This window comes from Phoenix dactylifera, chromosome 1 (assembly GCF_051530095.1).
Source record: "Phoenix dactylifera cultivar Ajwa chromosome 1, Ajwa_hap1_PhDact_Kaust_v1.1, whole genome shotgun sequence".
Lineage (NCBI taxonomy): Eukaryota > Viridiplantae > Streptophyta > Magnoliopsida > Arecales > Arecaceae > Phoenix > Phoenix dactylifera.
The window spans coordinates 45,718,446-45,733,671 of NC_143190.1; the positions used below are offsets into that span (position 1 = coordinate 45,718,446).

The following is a 15,226-nucleotide window of genomic DNA, read 5'->3' on the forward strand; positions in this document are numbered from 1 at the left end:
GGTACAGAAGCATATGAAAATTTTGAAAGTAGCATTACATAACGGAGGAAATCTCTTCATGTTAAAGCCTAAGTACCATGTACATAGGGGTGCAAAACTTTTGAGCACATTTAATACTATGTATACCAAGATCCAAAATCTCAGTACCAGGTACTTTATCGACATGTTACCGATTCGATACGGTATGATACGGTACTCACATCGTACTGAGACAACTCCCGATCTCTTTCTTTTTACTTTTTATCACCATATTGCCCAAAATAGGGCAGCATAGTACGCCGTACCGGCCCAAACCAGATAGTACGGGGCATACCATATTTTACCGGTACGGGTGGCTTACCAACACTCGGTACGCTAAAAAATTTCGTACCGTACTATACCAATACTATGCTAGTATGGCACCGGTATAGGTCTGGTACCGAGATGACAAACCTTGCCGAATAGTATGAGTCGGTACAATACAGTACACATCCTGATTTTGGGTAGTAGACCGTAGTACCATGTGATTTCACTTGGGTCAGATCAGTATAGACTGGTTCGACTCATATCCCAAGCCAAACATCAGTACTGTAGTGATACATTATCAATACGGTAAGATCGGTACAACAAATCTTCATGTACACATTTAACTATACGATCAAGATATAAAATACTTGCTACACTTGTACAAAAAAAATCTTGGTATAACGGGTCTCATAGGGCCTCAATACATCTCAATATTTGGCAGATCAAGCCTGAAAAATCCAAGAATATCAATCCTGTACTGAATTAAGTAAAAACGGTTGCTGTACAAATATCAATGGACTTTTGCATACTTAACAGTACCAAGTTAATGTGCCGAATATTGCTCATTTAAGAAAAGCATGAAGAGATTATACTATATATAACATAACCTAACAAAACATAATATAATATTACACTATGCTATGTTATATTATGTATCGATATTATATAACCAATACAGTACAATACAATACAACATAATACAACGACCATAAAGCTAGAACGATTCATGTATGCAACTAAAACTAGATTTCTAGGTAACAGTACATTTCCTTAAAATTTGGAGGATCTTAAATGTATAACATCTCCAGCAGATGTTTGAAGTGATATTTTCCCTTTTATCACAAGATGTGATATCACCGGAAATTTCAAAGCCATTGTATGAGACAAGGTTGGAATTGGTAGATACTCTGAAATAAGGTACGATGTCTCAGTACCAGGCCCCATATCGGTGCACTTTGTTGCTATGCTGATACGCCCAGTACGGAGGCTGGTTCGTCGTACTGAGTATCGATATGTCCCTGTGCTGCATGTCAATACCTAATCGGTATGGTACGGTATGGCTCATACCATCTAGTTTGGCAAGGTATGGCATACATTGCTATGAAGCAAATCAATCCAATCAATCAATGATGCTTCACAAGCCGAAAGAGAACCTACATAGAGGTAGGTAGCTTACATGGTGGAAGATATAGCAAAGACACTCAGGCATGAACCGAACATTTGAAGCTTCTCCCCATATAAGAAAATATAAGCCAATGTAAAGTAGATCTAACTGTTTTGTCTCGGCATTATTTGGAAATCTGCAGAGAAGACAGAATATTCATGAATGCTCATTTTGAGATTTCACCCCCTGTATTTAATAAAAAGGATTCCAACCAAACAATTGCATTACTTACTTGATGTTTGACTTACGATGTAAATAGGCACGCCATGAATGATAGTTCTTGAAAACTTTATTCAGTAAGTCAGTCACTGTATCACTTTTTAGCTGCGAATGGCATGTGAATTGCAGAATAGTTGTTCAACTAAAAGAAATTGGAATCATCTTTAGAATAGTGAAGTAAAAGCACTCATGCAAACAAATTGTATTACCAGGGTGTATTCTTCCTCTTCCCTTTTTCTTATGTCAATGTTCGCCAGTAACAAAATCAAGTGCTCCCTTTGATTCTCCACATTCCCTTTCTTCAGACCAACAAGTTAAAGAAGTGATGAAATTTCAAATTGCTTGAGTTATTCAACCACACATTTGTTTGATTACCAGAAGAATAAACAAATATGCAAACTCAAAAGCATTAGGCAGAATGAAACAACAATAACAGAAATATAACTCTTGAAGAAAAAATTAGCATGAAGAAAGAAACTCTTCCGTACCTGAAAGCCGAAAACTAGACCAAGCCAGTCAAGCAAATCATGAATGGATCTATCCCCATCTCCAGGCATCAAAGACGTTGACTGTACTCTGGGCATTGGAAGATTTTGTATGTTGCTTAGTTCATTGATTGCTGCTTTAATCTGCAATATCCATAAGATAATAGAGGACAATGGCAGGATATGTTACTGAAGAAAGATAAAAAAATTGTGTGGCAGAAAGAGCTGGCAAGAAGAAATATTAACACATTGCAGACCTCTGGAAGTTCCATAACTGCTGGAGCAGGCCCAGAAACATGAAGAGGAAGAATGTTATAGGGTACAAAATGAACTTTCTTTTTCTCAACTTCTTTAGCATACCTATCGATCTGCAAGCACATGTATCTAGCTTATATTATGTAATGTTATTTAGAATAAAATATAAAGGTGAAATGCTGAAAGCATGTTATATGCACACTGTAGCACTATCCAATACGAACCTCAGCATCAACTTTTCCTGTGGGTACCACAGTTTGCAGCACGTCATATAATACCGATGCTGTCTGATAGTGCTTAACCATCTCCTCCCTAAGCGGACAAGCAATAAAATAATTTAAAATTTTCCCAGATGGCGGGGCTTGTCAAAGTATCAAAAAGGGTAAAAAAAAAGCTAATGTCATGTCTTACGGTTTTCTTTTGACAGGTCCTTCCTTAACAAAATTTTCATAGTACTGCAGATAGAACTTTTGAATTTCCCCTGGATCGTTTCCAGCGAGCTGTCGCTTTGTCTCCGTTTCATCCTGCCAGAATGAACAAAAGTTACTATGCCTTCAATAATAAGAAATGCCAATGGACCAGGCTAACACTGGACAATGGTCAGCCTCAGCCATGTACTTTCACATGTATGCATGATGAATGTGCATGCATGTACCTCTATATGTACATGCATGTGTGTTCCAAGAGGATCATCAGACCTATTGTGGACCACTTGGCCATCTCGTAGAAATATTGATGGGAGAAATATTGGCTCTGACAAGAAAACTTGAATTACTAATCAAACATTTCTGGATCTAAATACCTCTTCATAAAAATTGATGGTACAGACTGTCACTGCTAAAATAGTTGCCATATCCTCAACCACATTAGGTGATACCTTGGGAAGTTGGCTTTGTTTTTTGAAAGAATCACTTGGAATCTTGAACATTATCGAGCACATAAAAATCATAGATATCAACCATATTGAAGATGGGGAAAGTTGGAGTTATTCTGAAGAGGCAACTAGATAAGCACTAGAATGTAACCTCTTTAGGATCTTGCAAAAGGGCAAAGCTGTTTTAGGCTTCAATTTGTGACAAATCCCATGAGGGTAAGATTCCTTTCTTAGATGCACCATCACCAAACCAACTTCCTGAAGTTCTTTAGCTCTTTGAAGTGCATTTTCGACAAATTTGTATTTCTCTTGAATAGGTATGATTGCATTTCGAACCTCTTGCAGACTGTCAAACTTAATCAGCATCAGCTTCTATGTCCTTACTTGACCTAACATCAGCTAGTAAGGGAACTAGGCCCAACACATGTTGCTACAATTGATATATTCGTTGTAAGCAAACTCAGCATATGGCAAGGCCATATCCCATGAATTCACATACCTCCTAGTCCTACAATGCATCACAACCAGTTCTCCAGACCCCTGCTAGTAACTTCAGTCTGGCCATCAATTTGGGGATGAAGGCACTAGTATTGCAATTCGGTAAAGATCTTTTTTCCATGGAGTGCTCCAAAAATGACCATGAACTTGACATGTCAATCTAATATCCTACGGTATAATGTTTATGACTCACAAAGGACATAGCATTTAGTTAATCATGTCTGCAGTTGTTATCTACAGAGACCAGCGCCAATCGAATATCTCACCTTTTTATAGCTGTAATTTACCAACTTCTTTTTGTTTGTTTGTTTCTTTCTTTCTTTTTGGTTCCAGCCCAGATAATTACATTGGTCAAGTTTGCTGGGTGTAACCCTCTTGACAAAACAGGTATCAAGTCACAGCATCTAAAAAGAACATCAACTACCAATACACTGCAGCATTTAGAAACATCTATATTTACATCCGCATATCATAAGAAACAAAAGCTCTGGATGCTGGCTATTAATCCTCAATATGTCCTTCCTGTGATCATAGATATTTAAGCCTGAGTTGCCACAATGGGATACAGATGATGCTACTAAATAGATATAGATCAAATATGTAATAGAGTTTAAAAATAATGCAATGAACCAAAACAGATTAGTGAAAAATCAAATAAAATTCAGATTTGAGCCTTATAGAAAGATGCAAAAAGTGATTCTTCATAACAATATCAAAATGACAGAAACATATACCTTTTCAAGCCTATGTAAGAGATATGTTTTAAATTGGCGGACACCACGACCGCTTGACGTAGGATCCAAATTGTGGGCATTCTCAAATGCATGAAAGCGGCCTAATTAAAGACATATAAGAAATGAAAGGTTTTCAGCATAGATTTTTAAGAGGAAATAAAAAGTCAACGTAAACAAAACAGTTGTTTTGTAAATCAGTAGAATACTGTGAAGCTTAGCATATTTTCTAATTTAAGACTTCCAGGGAAGATCAAATGATAAAGTCAGTAGATGATATAAGAGATACTTTTAAATAACAGTATCAATAAGTTTATAGCATGTAAGAATAATAAACTATTTTATTCAACGGGAAGAACTTGCCTTGCAGTAGGGACACCAAACCTTCTTTGGGAGAATAGAAGTGAAAATCGCAGGCATTAAAACAAGAGAAGTGCTTAGTACCATTTGTGAGGATAGCAAGGAAGATATGGTAACTCACAAAAGACCGCCATGAAGGTAAAATGAATGTATCTCTCCTTCATATTCCGCAGCCTTTAGAAAACATGTTTATCCAAAAAAGCTAAATCAAATATGTCCAATGACTGCATGGTGCAGTACTTGAAGATCTAAAAATGATAATGGTGTTATAAAGAATCTCACAATCTTCCCTGCCTAACATTGATCTGAGACTACTGCATTGACGTGTTTTTCTCCGACAAATCTCAAGCCAGTGTTGTGATTTATGTCATCTATATATGCCCCTTGTGGTGAAATTTTCGCATTATCTACCATGCCGGATTTTTCTTCAACCAGCTCAACTTCTTATCAAAATTGTTAGCTTACAAACCTAAGGCTAGAAATGTCATTGAAGCACTCATTCTGTGGCTTCCTTTTTGTCGAAGTATCAAATATTCGTAGCTTTATAAGCAATAAAATTCCAACTTTTTCCACGTTAAAAATTGTCATTGCTATAAAAGAGCAGCTAATGGCCAAAGAAACACTTCGAGAAGTAACAGGAGGAGGTTATAAAAGAAGAAAGGGATTGATTACAGAGGTAGGCGACGCGAGGGTTGTCGCGTTCGATCTCGTTGGCGACACGGAGAATGGGGACGATGGAGGCCAGGGAGGAGGGAACGAGCTCGCTGTCCTGGGGCGGGGGGCCCTCCTCCTCGGGCAAGTCCGCCATTGACGGCTGCCTCGTCATCTTCCTCGACAACGACTTGTCGAGGACCTTGCTTCCACTGCCGCTCGCCATCAATTTCCCCTCCTCTTCTCGTTGTTCTTCCTCCCCAAAGGAGACGGCGGGTTGGGGGTCGTCGTGCGCGGGGGGAAGAGGAGAATGAGTGCGTGAAAGGGGTTGGGGAGGGGGGAAGGGGCATTATGTAGCATAGAAGAAGAAAGAAGAGAGAAGAAAGGAGAAAGTAAGAGAGAGAGAAAGAGAAAGAGAGAGGCCTGGCTCTGCTTTACTTGCTTCTGTCTCGGTGAAGAGATGGACCTCTGCTTTTGCTCTCTTTTTTTTTTACTTCTTTTCGGGTTGGAATTCGATGCGATTAGCTTCCGGTATCCCCAGCCGGCAAGTAAGGAATGAGACAAAGAAAGAAGAGGAGAGAAGCGCAATTCTTTCGTACTCTTTTTCTTTCTCTACTCCGAAGCTAGGAATCGCTACTCTCTTTGCAGCGTCTCAGGGACAAGAATAAAGGTGATGGCGGGTGCCCTTTTTGACTCGCTATTCAGTCGCTATGGGCCTCCCGCCTTTCTTCCGCTGTTGGGTTCGGTTTTTTGTTGGATCCTTATTCTCCTCTACCTGGATTCTGGTCTCACGGATAAACCATGCCTAACCGGATCCAGTTATGTTCCGTGTACATCAAATACCAATAAATATGAGTTCCCTAACGATCGTGTCGCCTTTGAGACGGGGGTGCGGTCAACGGACTTCCTCAGAAGCGTCGAGACCGTGGCTTCCAATTCCTTCGTCTGATGCAGCAACAAGAAGTGAAGGATCGAGATGGGGAGGACGATCTACTGCCTTGTAGCGAAACTAATCGATACCTTGTCGGATTGCTGCTCCTTTTCGAGGTCCGCGGGGATGCCCTTGATCATGCCTAGAGCTTTTCTGAGGTCTCCTGGCACTAGAGAAGAGAAGGATTAGGCCTGAGAGTGGTTTAGGGTTTAGAGATTGGCCGGTAGATTCTAGGGTTTGGTAAAAGGTTTAAGGTTTAGGGTTACAGATTGGATTCTAGGGCTTAGGGTATAACTTATACTGCGATGAGGGATTGGTTGTCGGACGAGAGGGTGGAGACCGCCGTAGCGATTCCCTCGGCGATCCGACGTGGACGCCATCTTTGTTCTCTATCTCTCTCTCGCACGCGCGCGCGCTCTTAGGGTATAGGGATTGGCCATCGGACGAGAGGGTGGAGACTGTCGTGTCGATTCCCCCCGGCGATCCGATGTGGCCGCCAACTTCGCTCTCTCTCTCTCTCTCTCTCGCTGGCGCTAGCTAGAGATGGAGAGGGAAGGCGGCAGGGGACACATGCGGTTGCACGTGTGGTGCGCGAAACTTCAGAAGAGACATGGCTCCGCAAGATTTCCTAGAACTTTTTTACCAAAAAAATCTTCATAATCGACATGTGCGGAGACCTGCATAAAATTCTTATGTGGAAATAAGTCTACATAAAAAATTATATGCGGACGTATGCTCTGGGATTTGCTTTCTCATGTACGGACATGCGCATGAAATTTATATGCAGATGTATGTATATGGTTTCCGTCCAATAATACACCAAGATGCGGAGATACACATAAAGTTTCTCCATGTAATTAAATCAAGATACAAAGGTGTATGCGGATATTTTCACTAAATCGATCACGCTAGAGTGTCGGGCCCCTCCGGATCCGAGTAAATTTCATCCCCGCCTCGGTCTAGCTAAAATATAATCTAGCTCGATCCAAAATAGAGTACATAAATAATAATTATATTATTATTTATATTTAATAATATAAAGTTTTTATTTTTAAAATATTTTTACTATTTTAAATTCCTATATAGTCTTCTTCACCCGTTCGGCTATTACTTGTACTAGCACTATACTAGCCTGAGGCAAGGTGGGACGAGTAAAGTCTTGTAACATGATATGATAAAGCATATAGAGTTAGACGAATCAAACAAGTAAAGCTATAATTTTTGTTTGGGAGAGAAAATTTATAAAGGATTATATATATCTAGCTTAGGTTCTTGGTAGGTTTTACCATTACCTATATCCACCTCAAATCCGCCACAAGTCAGGTAAAACTTGCCCTATTAGGGTTGGATCGGTCGGGTATCCAATGAGCAGAGTAATTGCCGCCCCTATCCCCCCAACTCCAGCATCATCATTCCCACCACCTCCTCTCTCTCTATATATCTCTCTCTCTCTCTCTCTCTCTGCGCGCGCGCATCAATCGGCCCTTATCTTCTGGGCTTGGATAGCTGCATACTACAAAGTAGGCTGGGCTCCGACCGAGATCTTACCACGCCGAGTTCAAGGCGTTATTGTGCTTTAGGCCAAGCCATTATTTAACAATTCTGGGGGAATCTATTAAATAATTACATGGTGCATATTTGAATAACGGTCATTGTTTGACTATTATCTCATTATAATATTTATATCTTATCATCCATGCATCCAGATTTTAATACCAAAGTTCTTTAAAAAAGGCTACAATACATGTTATTCTATACTAAATAACATGAAATCATAGATGGGCAAACAACAACCGTTCATCTTACAATGACATAATGTTATTATTGAAACCTGAGTCCTATCCTTAGCACCAGATCTTCAGCAACCTCCTCCGCCCTCACCTTTGTCTTTGGAGAAGGAAAGACACAGAGCAAAAAAGTATTGGTGGTGATTAAAGTTTATATGGGCTGGGCTTGGATACCGAAAATATCAAAATTTATGTAGGCCCGACCCGAAGTTTAGGCCTGAGGCCCGGCCCATGATCATCTTTGGCGGTGCTAACTAGTCTTCCGGTATTAGTTTTGACGAGCACGATGATAGGATATAATTCAATGATCCCTATTCAGTGGCAGAGCACAGCATATGTTCGATTAAATACTTGAAAGAGATCTGTTTCACGAAAAGGGGACGAGGCTGAGATGATGTTTTTTTAGAATATGAGGTTTGGCCAAAAACGAATTCGCTTACCGAGAGAATCGTGATGGGTGTCTCTAATTTAACATTAACTTAGATAAACAGAGAGCATTTGTGAGTTGTTCCATTCTTCTCGAGAAATTAAATCACCAAAGCGTTAATAAGGAAAAAGACATAGTATGAATAGAAATCTTGGGTATGATAAACTGCTATTATGTGTAATAAACTACTCGCGCAAAGCCCCGATGGGCACACCCCATAGAGATAGAGGACTAAAACATTGCTACGATAAATTCTTAAAAAGAGTTATCCAAATAAAAGCATTAATACCAGACTAATGGTGGGGAGAATTTGATTCCTTGTACTATTTTAGCTTAATGCTTGTGAACAGAATTGTCAATTAAAACGTTCCATTTGAGTTCAAAATTGTGAGATCATATTGTTAGAATATTGAGCATTATAGGAGTTAAGTGTTTAAGCCAAATTAAATGTGAGACCCACATATTCAATTGAACGGGTCTAAGTGGAAATGTATTCTACTCTTTGAGTAGAATAACGTCATATATTCACAAGCTCAAATTCGTTAGGTAGTGAATTAGATAATTGGTTTCAAAGTATCAAATTGGTAATAGATTATTGATGGAAAAATATGAATTCCACATTAGGAGAACATATTTTAATGAATGGTTTGCATACCACAAAGTTGGTCTAAAGGGTGTGACAGAACAATTTTTAAAACTGTCATTTGTCAACAGTTGTGTCTGTTCAAGGCATTCTATTAACTTCCTATAACTGCTATTTAGTTGTAATATAAAATAATCCTTCACTTCAGCAATCTGTAGGTCTTTAGAAATTTGTAGGATCTTTTTCTACAGTTGCAAACAGATTTTCAGATTTGCGCTCTCTCTCTCTCCACTTGTTTCTTTATTCCTTCCAGCCCATTCCCATAATTGAGTACTAAGCATTGAGTTTCAAACAAGGCTTAAAGATTGGAGTGCTTCATTTTCAAGAGGTTTTATACCGTTTTATCCTAGGAGACAAACGTCTATACAAACCTTAAGCACCGAGAGGGAGACGAATTTGTCTTAAGAAAATTGTGTTAAACACAAGACTCGGTTATCAAGTTCAATTGATATTCGAATCATTGTAAGTGGTTTTATACAAATTATTTTTGCATTGTTTTTATTTATCTCAGAATTTTAATATTGTAGTATTGATAAATTTACCCTAAGTATCCTTTAGGTCTTGAAATGAATAATAGTTATTTTCTTGCAGTTTAGTTCTAATCCTGACACATGGCTACATTTCTCAACTTTTTTCGATTCATGTGATTACCCTAATTGGATTTCTCTATCGATTTTTTTTATATATAAAAGAGGATGTTAAAATTGTTGAACTCCAAGAAAGAGTTATCCAAGTAGAAAAGTCTTCTTAACCTTAGATCTGCATGATTTTGCACATAATAATAAGTCTCTTTCCCTCCAAAATCCAAAGTGAGTCTTCATCCAGGAAAACTTATCCAAATTAAAAACATCACGTCCTCAAAAGAGATTCATGAGTAAGGCATATTAAGTGCGTAACACCTTTCTTTAAATATATCCTATATTTGAAATATTTACTAGTACATTATAACTATTCAAAACTACACCAAGAAAAAAATTGTTCCAATAAACAGTCTAGGAGAGAAATTCTAAGGAAATCTCCACATATTTTTTATTAAAATTATAAAGTTTCAAGAATGGTCAGGATCTTCTTTTCCGAACCGGGCATGGCCTGGAGAGGTCCGGTTTTACAATCATGGTCATCACACAAATCATGGAAGGCCGTGATTGGATGACTAGATTTATCAAACCCACCTCTGGACTGGAGAGGATCTAGGCTCTTTATATAGTTCCTATCTTAATCGACAGAAGCCTGTCGTCTTTCAATGCTCTTCTAATCTGGAGTACCATTTTTTTAAAAAAAAACACTTGTCCTGGCCTCTTTTGTGGCCTGTAATTCATTCGAGCAAGCACAATATCTAATAGAATTTCACATGCTTGAACAAACCCATCTCATAAGTTGAGTTCATGAAACAACCAACAGAGAATATATGATGGGTTCTCATTATATGTTCTCATTATAGTTGGAGAGAGTGGCAGCTGGAAGTCGACTGTGATTGGTCTAGTTGAGAGATTCTATGATCCTCAGGCTGGTGAAGTGCTTATATATGGATGGGATCAACCTGAAGAAACTAGGGCACAGATGGATTACGAGGAAAGTTCAAGCAGCACTGAATAGGATCATGCTAGAGAGGACCACCATTGTTGTTGCCCATCGTCTGAGCACTGCCAGGAATGCTGATACTATATATCAGTTGTGCATGGGAGAAAAAATTGTAGAACAAGGTGGAATTCTAGGACATCCCTCCCACTTTATATTTTTCTTGCATTAGATTTATATATGTATAAACTAAATGAGTTGTTGCTGAATACATCTGCAAGAGATTCACCAAGGAGCAGAAAGCACCTTCAGGTGAGCTAGAAAGGCTGGTTTCAAGTATCAGTGCTGCAAAGTCAATGAGGAAATCTGAAAGCCAGAGACCGTCCTTAAAAAGATCGATGGGTTTAGGTTCCAACACCACTGCTTTCAACTATCTCAAGTTGTCCAGCACCCAAGTTATCAAGTTTAGCGACAGGGGACTCATGAACCAATTGGTGTGGTCCAACTCTAGTACCCGTTGAACCTGATAGGAGTTTCGATAGGCTTGAAGCCCAAATGTGCCCGAACCTGACGGAGAGGTGACGAGGTGGTTTGGATATCCATGGGGTGTGTGAGGAGAGAAGATCAAATTTACCTAGAAATCAGTATCTCTAAAATCAATGATGAGTTATGCAAATCCAAGATTCAAACCATTCAACATGATCTACACCACAAAATAAGGCATGTATATGACAATCATCAAGCAGGTATTAAAATGGAGGTATCAATTACATTACCATAAAAAAATACCTGATATAAGTATGAATTGAAAATTTACTTTATGAATCATGATCTATATATTTCAAAATAAGGACAGATTTAAATTCACCAAATTTTGATGATTAAATCATGATAAAACATAATATTGTAGAATCGTTCATTTTACACCTAATGTATACACACATATACCACTTAACTCCTTTAAGAGGGAGCCTTTGCTAAAAATTCCTATTTTTATATATAAAGCGGGAGAGGCAAGAATGTGTCTGAAAACATTAGGTTCGAAATGCTTTGTAGTAAAAATCAATAAAAGGCCTCTCAAAATAAAACTCAATATGGCCAGCCATTTTCTAAGATGTATAAAATGCCTAGAAATTAAAATTTATTGTATCTTAAACCTTTATTTACATATTTAACCAATAAAAAATTAAAATTAGCATATGTAATGAGTAAAAGCATATCATAAACTATTTAATTTGCAATTCCATACCTCTGATGTTGTTCTAAATATTCTAAAACATGCAAACAAAATGTTGATTTATCTAGATATTTCTGAGCTATAGATCAGACTAAAATTTGCTATTATATATAAAATCCAACATTTATGAGTATATCAATTTAATTATTCTTTTCAAAGGTATAGACAACATCGCACCAGAAAAAGTTTTTGAATTGCACAATTTCCTACCACTAGAAGCGGACGCAGAGGGTGAGGAGGATGAGGCCCATGCTGACCCCACCAACATGCTCTCAAAGCTGATAACCATACGGAGACAGAATTCAGGCAATACACCAAACAGAAACACTGGAAACGGAAACATCATTCCGCAAGTCAGAGAAAATCTGAAAGATAAACACTCTTCTGCCAATGTCGTTGAAGTTGAAAGAGCATCAAGGTGCTCACTTCATGCTCTAACCCTTCAGCATTATATAAAGAGTATAGATGATAGAAAATATAGCCATTCACCGACATGTTTTACAATTAGACCATATCTAAAATCATGAGTCAGCTGTGCCACGAGCTATTAATCCTTTCAAGTAATCAGTTAGTGTGTAAGGGAAACAAACCACGTATCACCTGCCTTGTAGGCATCTTTCTGTTGAAATGAAACTCTAGATTTTAAGCAAACAAAGGCATGCTCTGCCGGTTACAACATCGGCTTATAAGAGAAGCACACCATGGCTTGCTCTCTAGAAAAAATCCTTATGATTGGCAGTATATTTCTTCTAGCCCAAAGTTATGGATTAGAAATTTTAGTTAAGCTTCCCTAGAATTAGTGAAGCGTTTTACACCTTCAACCCGCAAGCAATCCTTCTAACGGAAGGACGCAAATACAAAGTATTCAAGTTGCCAACCATTGAAGAAGTTGGAAAACGCATACTGTCAATTTGTTATTGCAAAAGAATAATACCATGGAGACCAACTCATGAATACCATTGTTCTTAACATATTTTCATCCAGGAGTTTATAATCATATAATCAAAAGATTGTATCAAGCAGCATGTTACAAAAATCAGCCAACAACTGTTTTGCCCCAAATAACAACACTAATAAAGGACAGAATAGATGGAAGTGATGAAAAATAGAGCTACAATAAAAACCATGTTTTGGAGGTCACCCTCCAAATACATTAGATTCCCACAAAGATACTATGATAGAATACACACCGCCAAGTGTGCATCTATATCATCATGATTCTCAAAAATCACATCTTCTACCGCATTTATATCCAGTTGCACATTATACAACGGTCACAAATATCCATAAAAAAAGAAATACGAGTAGATGCAATAGAGGGTAAGCAATCCATGCATATCCATCTCAATAAACAAGAGCACTTATGTATAATCATACACCAAGCTAGTCATTCTTTGGTTTAAAAGCTTTTGCAAATCAAGAATATAAAGGACATCCAGCATGAATGCAAGTAGTTACATGAGCTCAACTACCTTAAAATTAGCACACAAACTCCAAAAATCTATGGATTATATGCTTTAAAAAAAGTTAGTTCTGTAGGTGGAAAGAGCTTAAAAATTATCAGCTATTTGTGGTATTTTGACTAGGGTTTATGCCCTCATTTAGAAGAATTAGGATGGTAATAACCAACAGCAATGTGGGCCATCGATTCACATAAATTCAGAAAATATGCAACACGAAGTTATGGTTAGTGGTTCTTAATAAATGACATCTGCAACACATAATAGCTGTTCTGCTGTTGAGCTATAAAACCAATAAGAGGAAACAAATGACAACCTGATCGCATAAAAGAAAAATGGCAAAGATAAAATGTTAACCTAATATTTAAAAATTCTGTCATAGTATCAAAATAGATTGTGTTAATATTACTTAAGATTAAATAATCATGCAAGTACGAGGCTGGGTCATCTCATAAATTTCAATCCGTTGAACAATGGCACACTATTGCAGATCAAATGACTAAAGCATATGTCGGAGACAGGAGAAACCAAGTTGTGGAAATGTTTCCTTAGTTCAAAAATCATCAGAATAAATTAATTAAACATGTAAAATAAAACAAATGCAAGAAGATTTGTGCAATCTCAGCCTGCCACTGGTTCCTTATGCAGCTGATATATACACCAACAAAAGGTCAACTTGACACAACCCAGTGGTACCATCAATATTACTTAACATCAGCAATCAACCACAAACAAATCATGAAATATGCATCCATGAATCATAAAGATCACCATTTCATAAGAAGATATACAATTTTATGTCTACCTCTTCCAATAGTCTCGGAAGAAAGACACAATTACAACCAATACAGACATTCTCTGCCTGCCCAGCCACTCTTTTACATCTGCTACTAATATTTCAAATACGTTGCCACAACATTATGCTTTTCACAAGTTTCTGTATCTTATTATGACTCATCGCATATTAAGTGGGACAAATACCATCCCACCTTTGAAGGTTCACGTGATTCACCATCATAGGAAGACTGAAAAAGAAACACCATTTTGCCAGTGAAGCATCATCAAAGTTAAAACATCAACATGAATGGATTATTTCTCACCACAGTGCTTCAGGCCTTTAGCACTTTACGGAAGTGTAGATGATACATTGAAGGCATGATCAAAAAAATCAGACTGCCAAAAATCATCGTTCGGTTGGCTACCAGCTATCATAGGCAACTTTTTTTGAAGCAGGGCTCTTGATTGCAAGCAAAACAAATCATCCTTACCTCTGCTTATACAGATACATGATACATCACACACTTAAGCATCAAAGTTTTCTCAGACTAAAGGTATTACTTAGAAATTCTAAATAAGCTTCATCAAAGTTTTCTCAGACTAAAGGTATTACTTAGAAATTCTAATTAAGCTTCCCAAGAACAGGGTTTTATTCTATGACATGAAGTAAAGAATCTGAAATGGCATCCTAGAATCGAATCTGAGGAGGACATATGCACTGCCCCATTGCCACGTTTGGGGATCATCAAATCAACTTCCAAAAATCTACCAATCAACATAAAAAGATTCAAATGATACAATTTGAGTTACCAACATTTCAAGAAGCTCCAAAACACATATCAACATTGCAAAAGAATAGCATACCTCTTAATGCATTTCCAGTTAAGAGTAAAAGAAACCAAAATCATCAAGAGATCGACATG

At 37.8% G+C, this 15,226-nt stretch overlaps 1 protein-coding gene across 1 annotated transcript in view; it reads right to left on the reverse strand.

Moving 5' to 3' along the window:
* The window catches only part of LOC103708176 (callose synthase 7-like), a 42,296-nt gene extending 36,113 nt beyond the window's left edge, over positions 1-6,183 (reverse strand). Inside the window, exons 1-9 of the mRNA XM_008792988.6 lie at positions 5,545-6,183; positions 4,516-4,616; positions 2,821-2,933; positions 2,634-2,721; positions 2,412-2,522; positions 2,158-2,298; positions 1,879-1,968; positions 1,683-1,774; positions 1,463-1,586 (exon numbers count right to left, since the gene is read on the reverse strand). Coding sequence (XP_008791210.2) covers positions 1,463-1,586; positions 1,683-1,774; positions 1,879-1,968; positions 2,158-2,298; positions 2,412-2,522; positions 2,634-2,721; positions 2,821-2,933; positions 4,516-4,616; positions 5,545-5,749 — 1,065 coding nt within the window. The 5' untranslated portion in view covers positions 5,750-6,183. The remainder of the gene's footprint in view (positions 1-1,462; positions 1,587-1,682; positions 1,775-1,878; positions 1,969-2,157; positions 2,299-2,411; positions 2,523-2,633; positions 2,722-2,820; positions 2,934-4,515; positions 4,617-5,544) is intronic.
* Between the last annotated feature and the right edge of the window lie 9,043 nt (positions 6,184-15,226).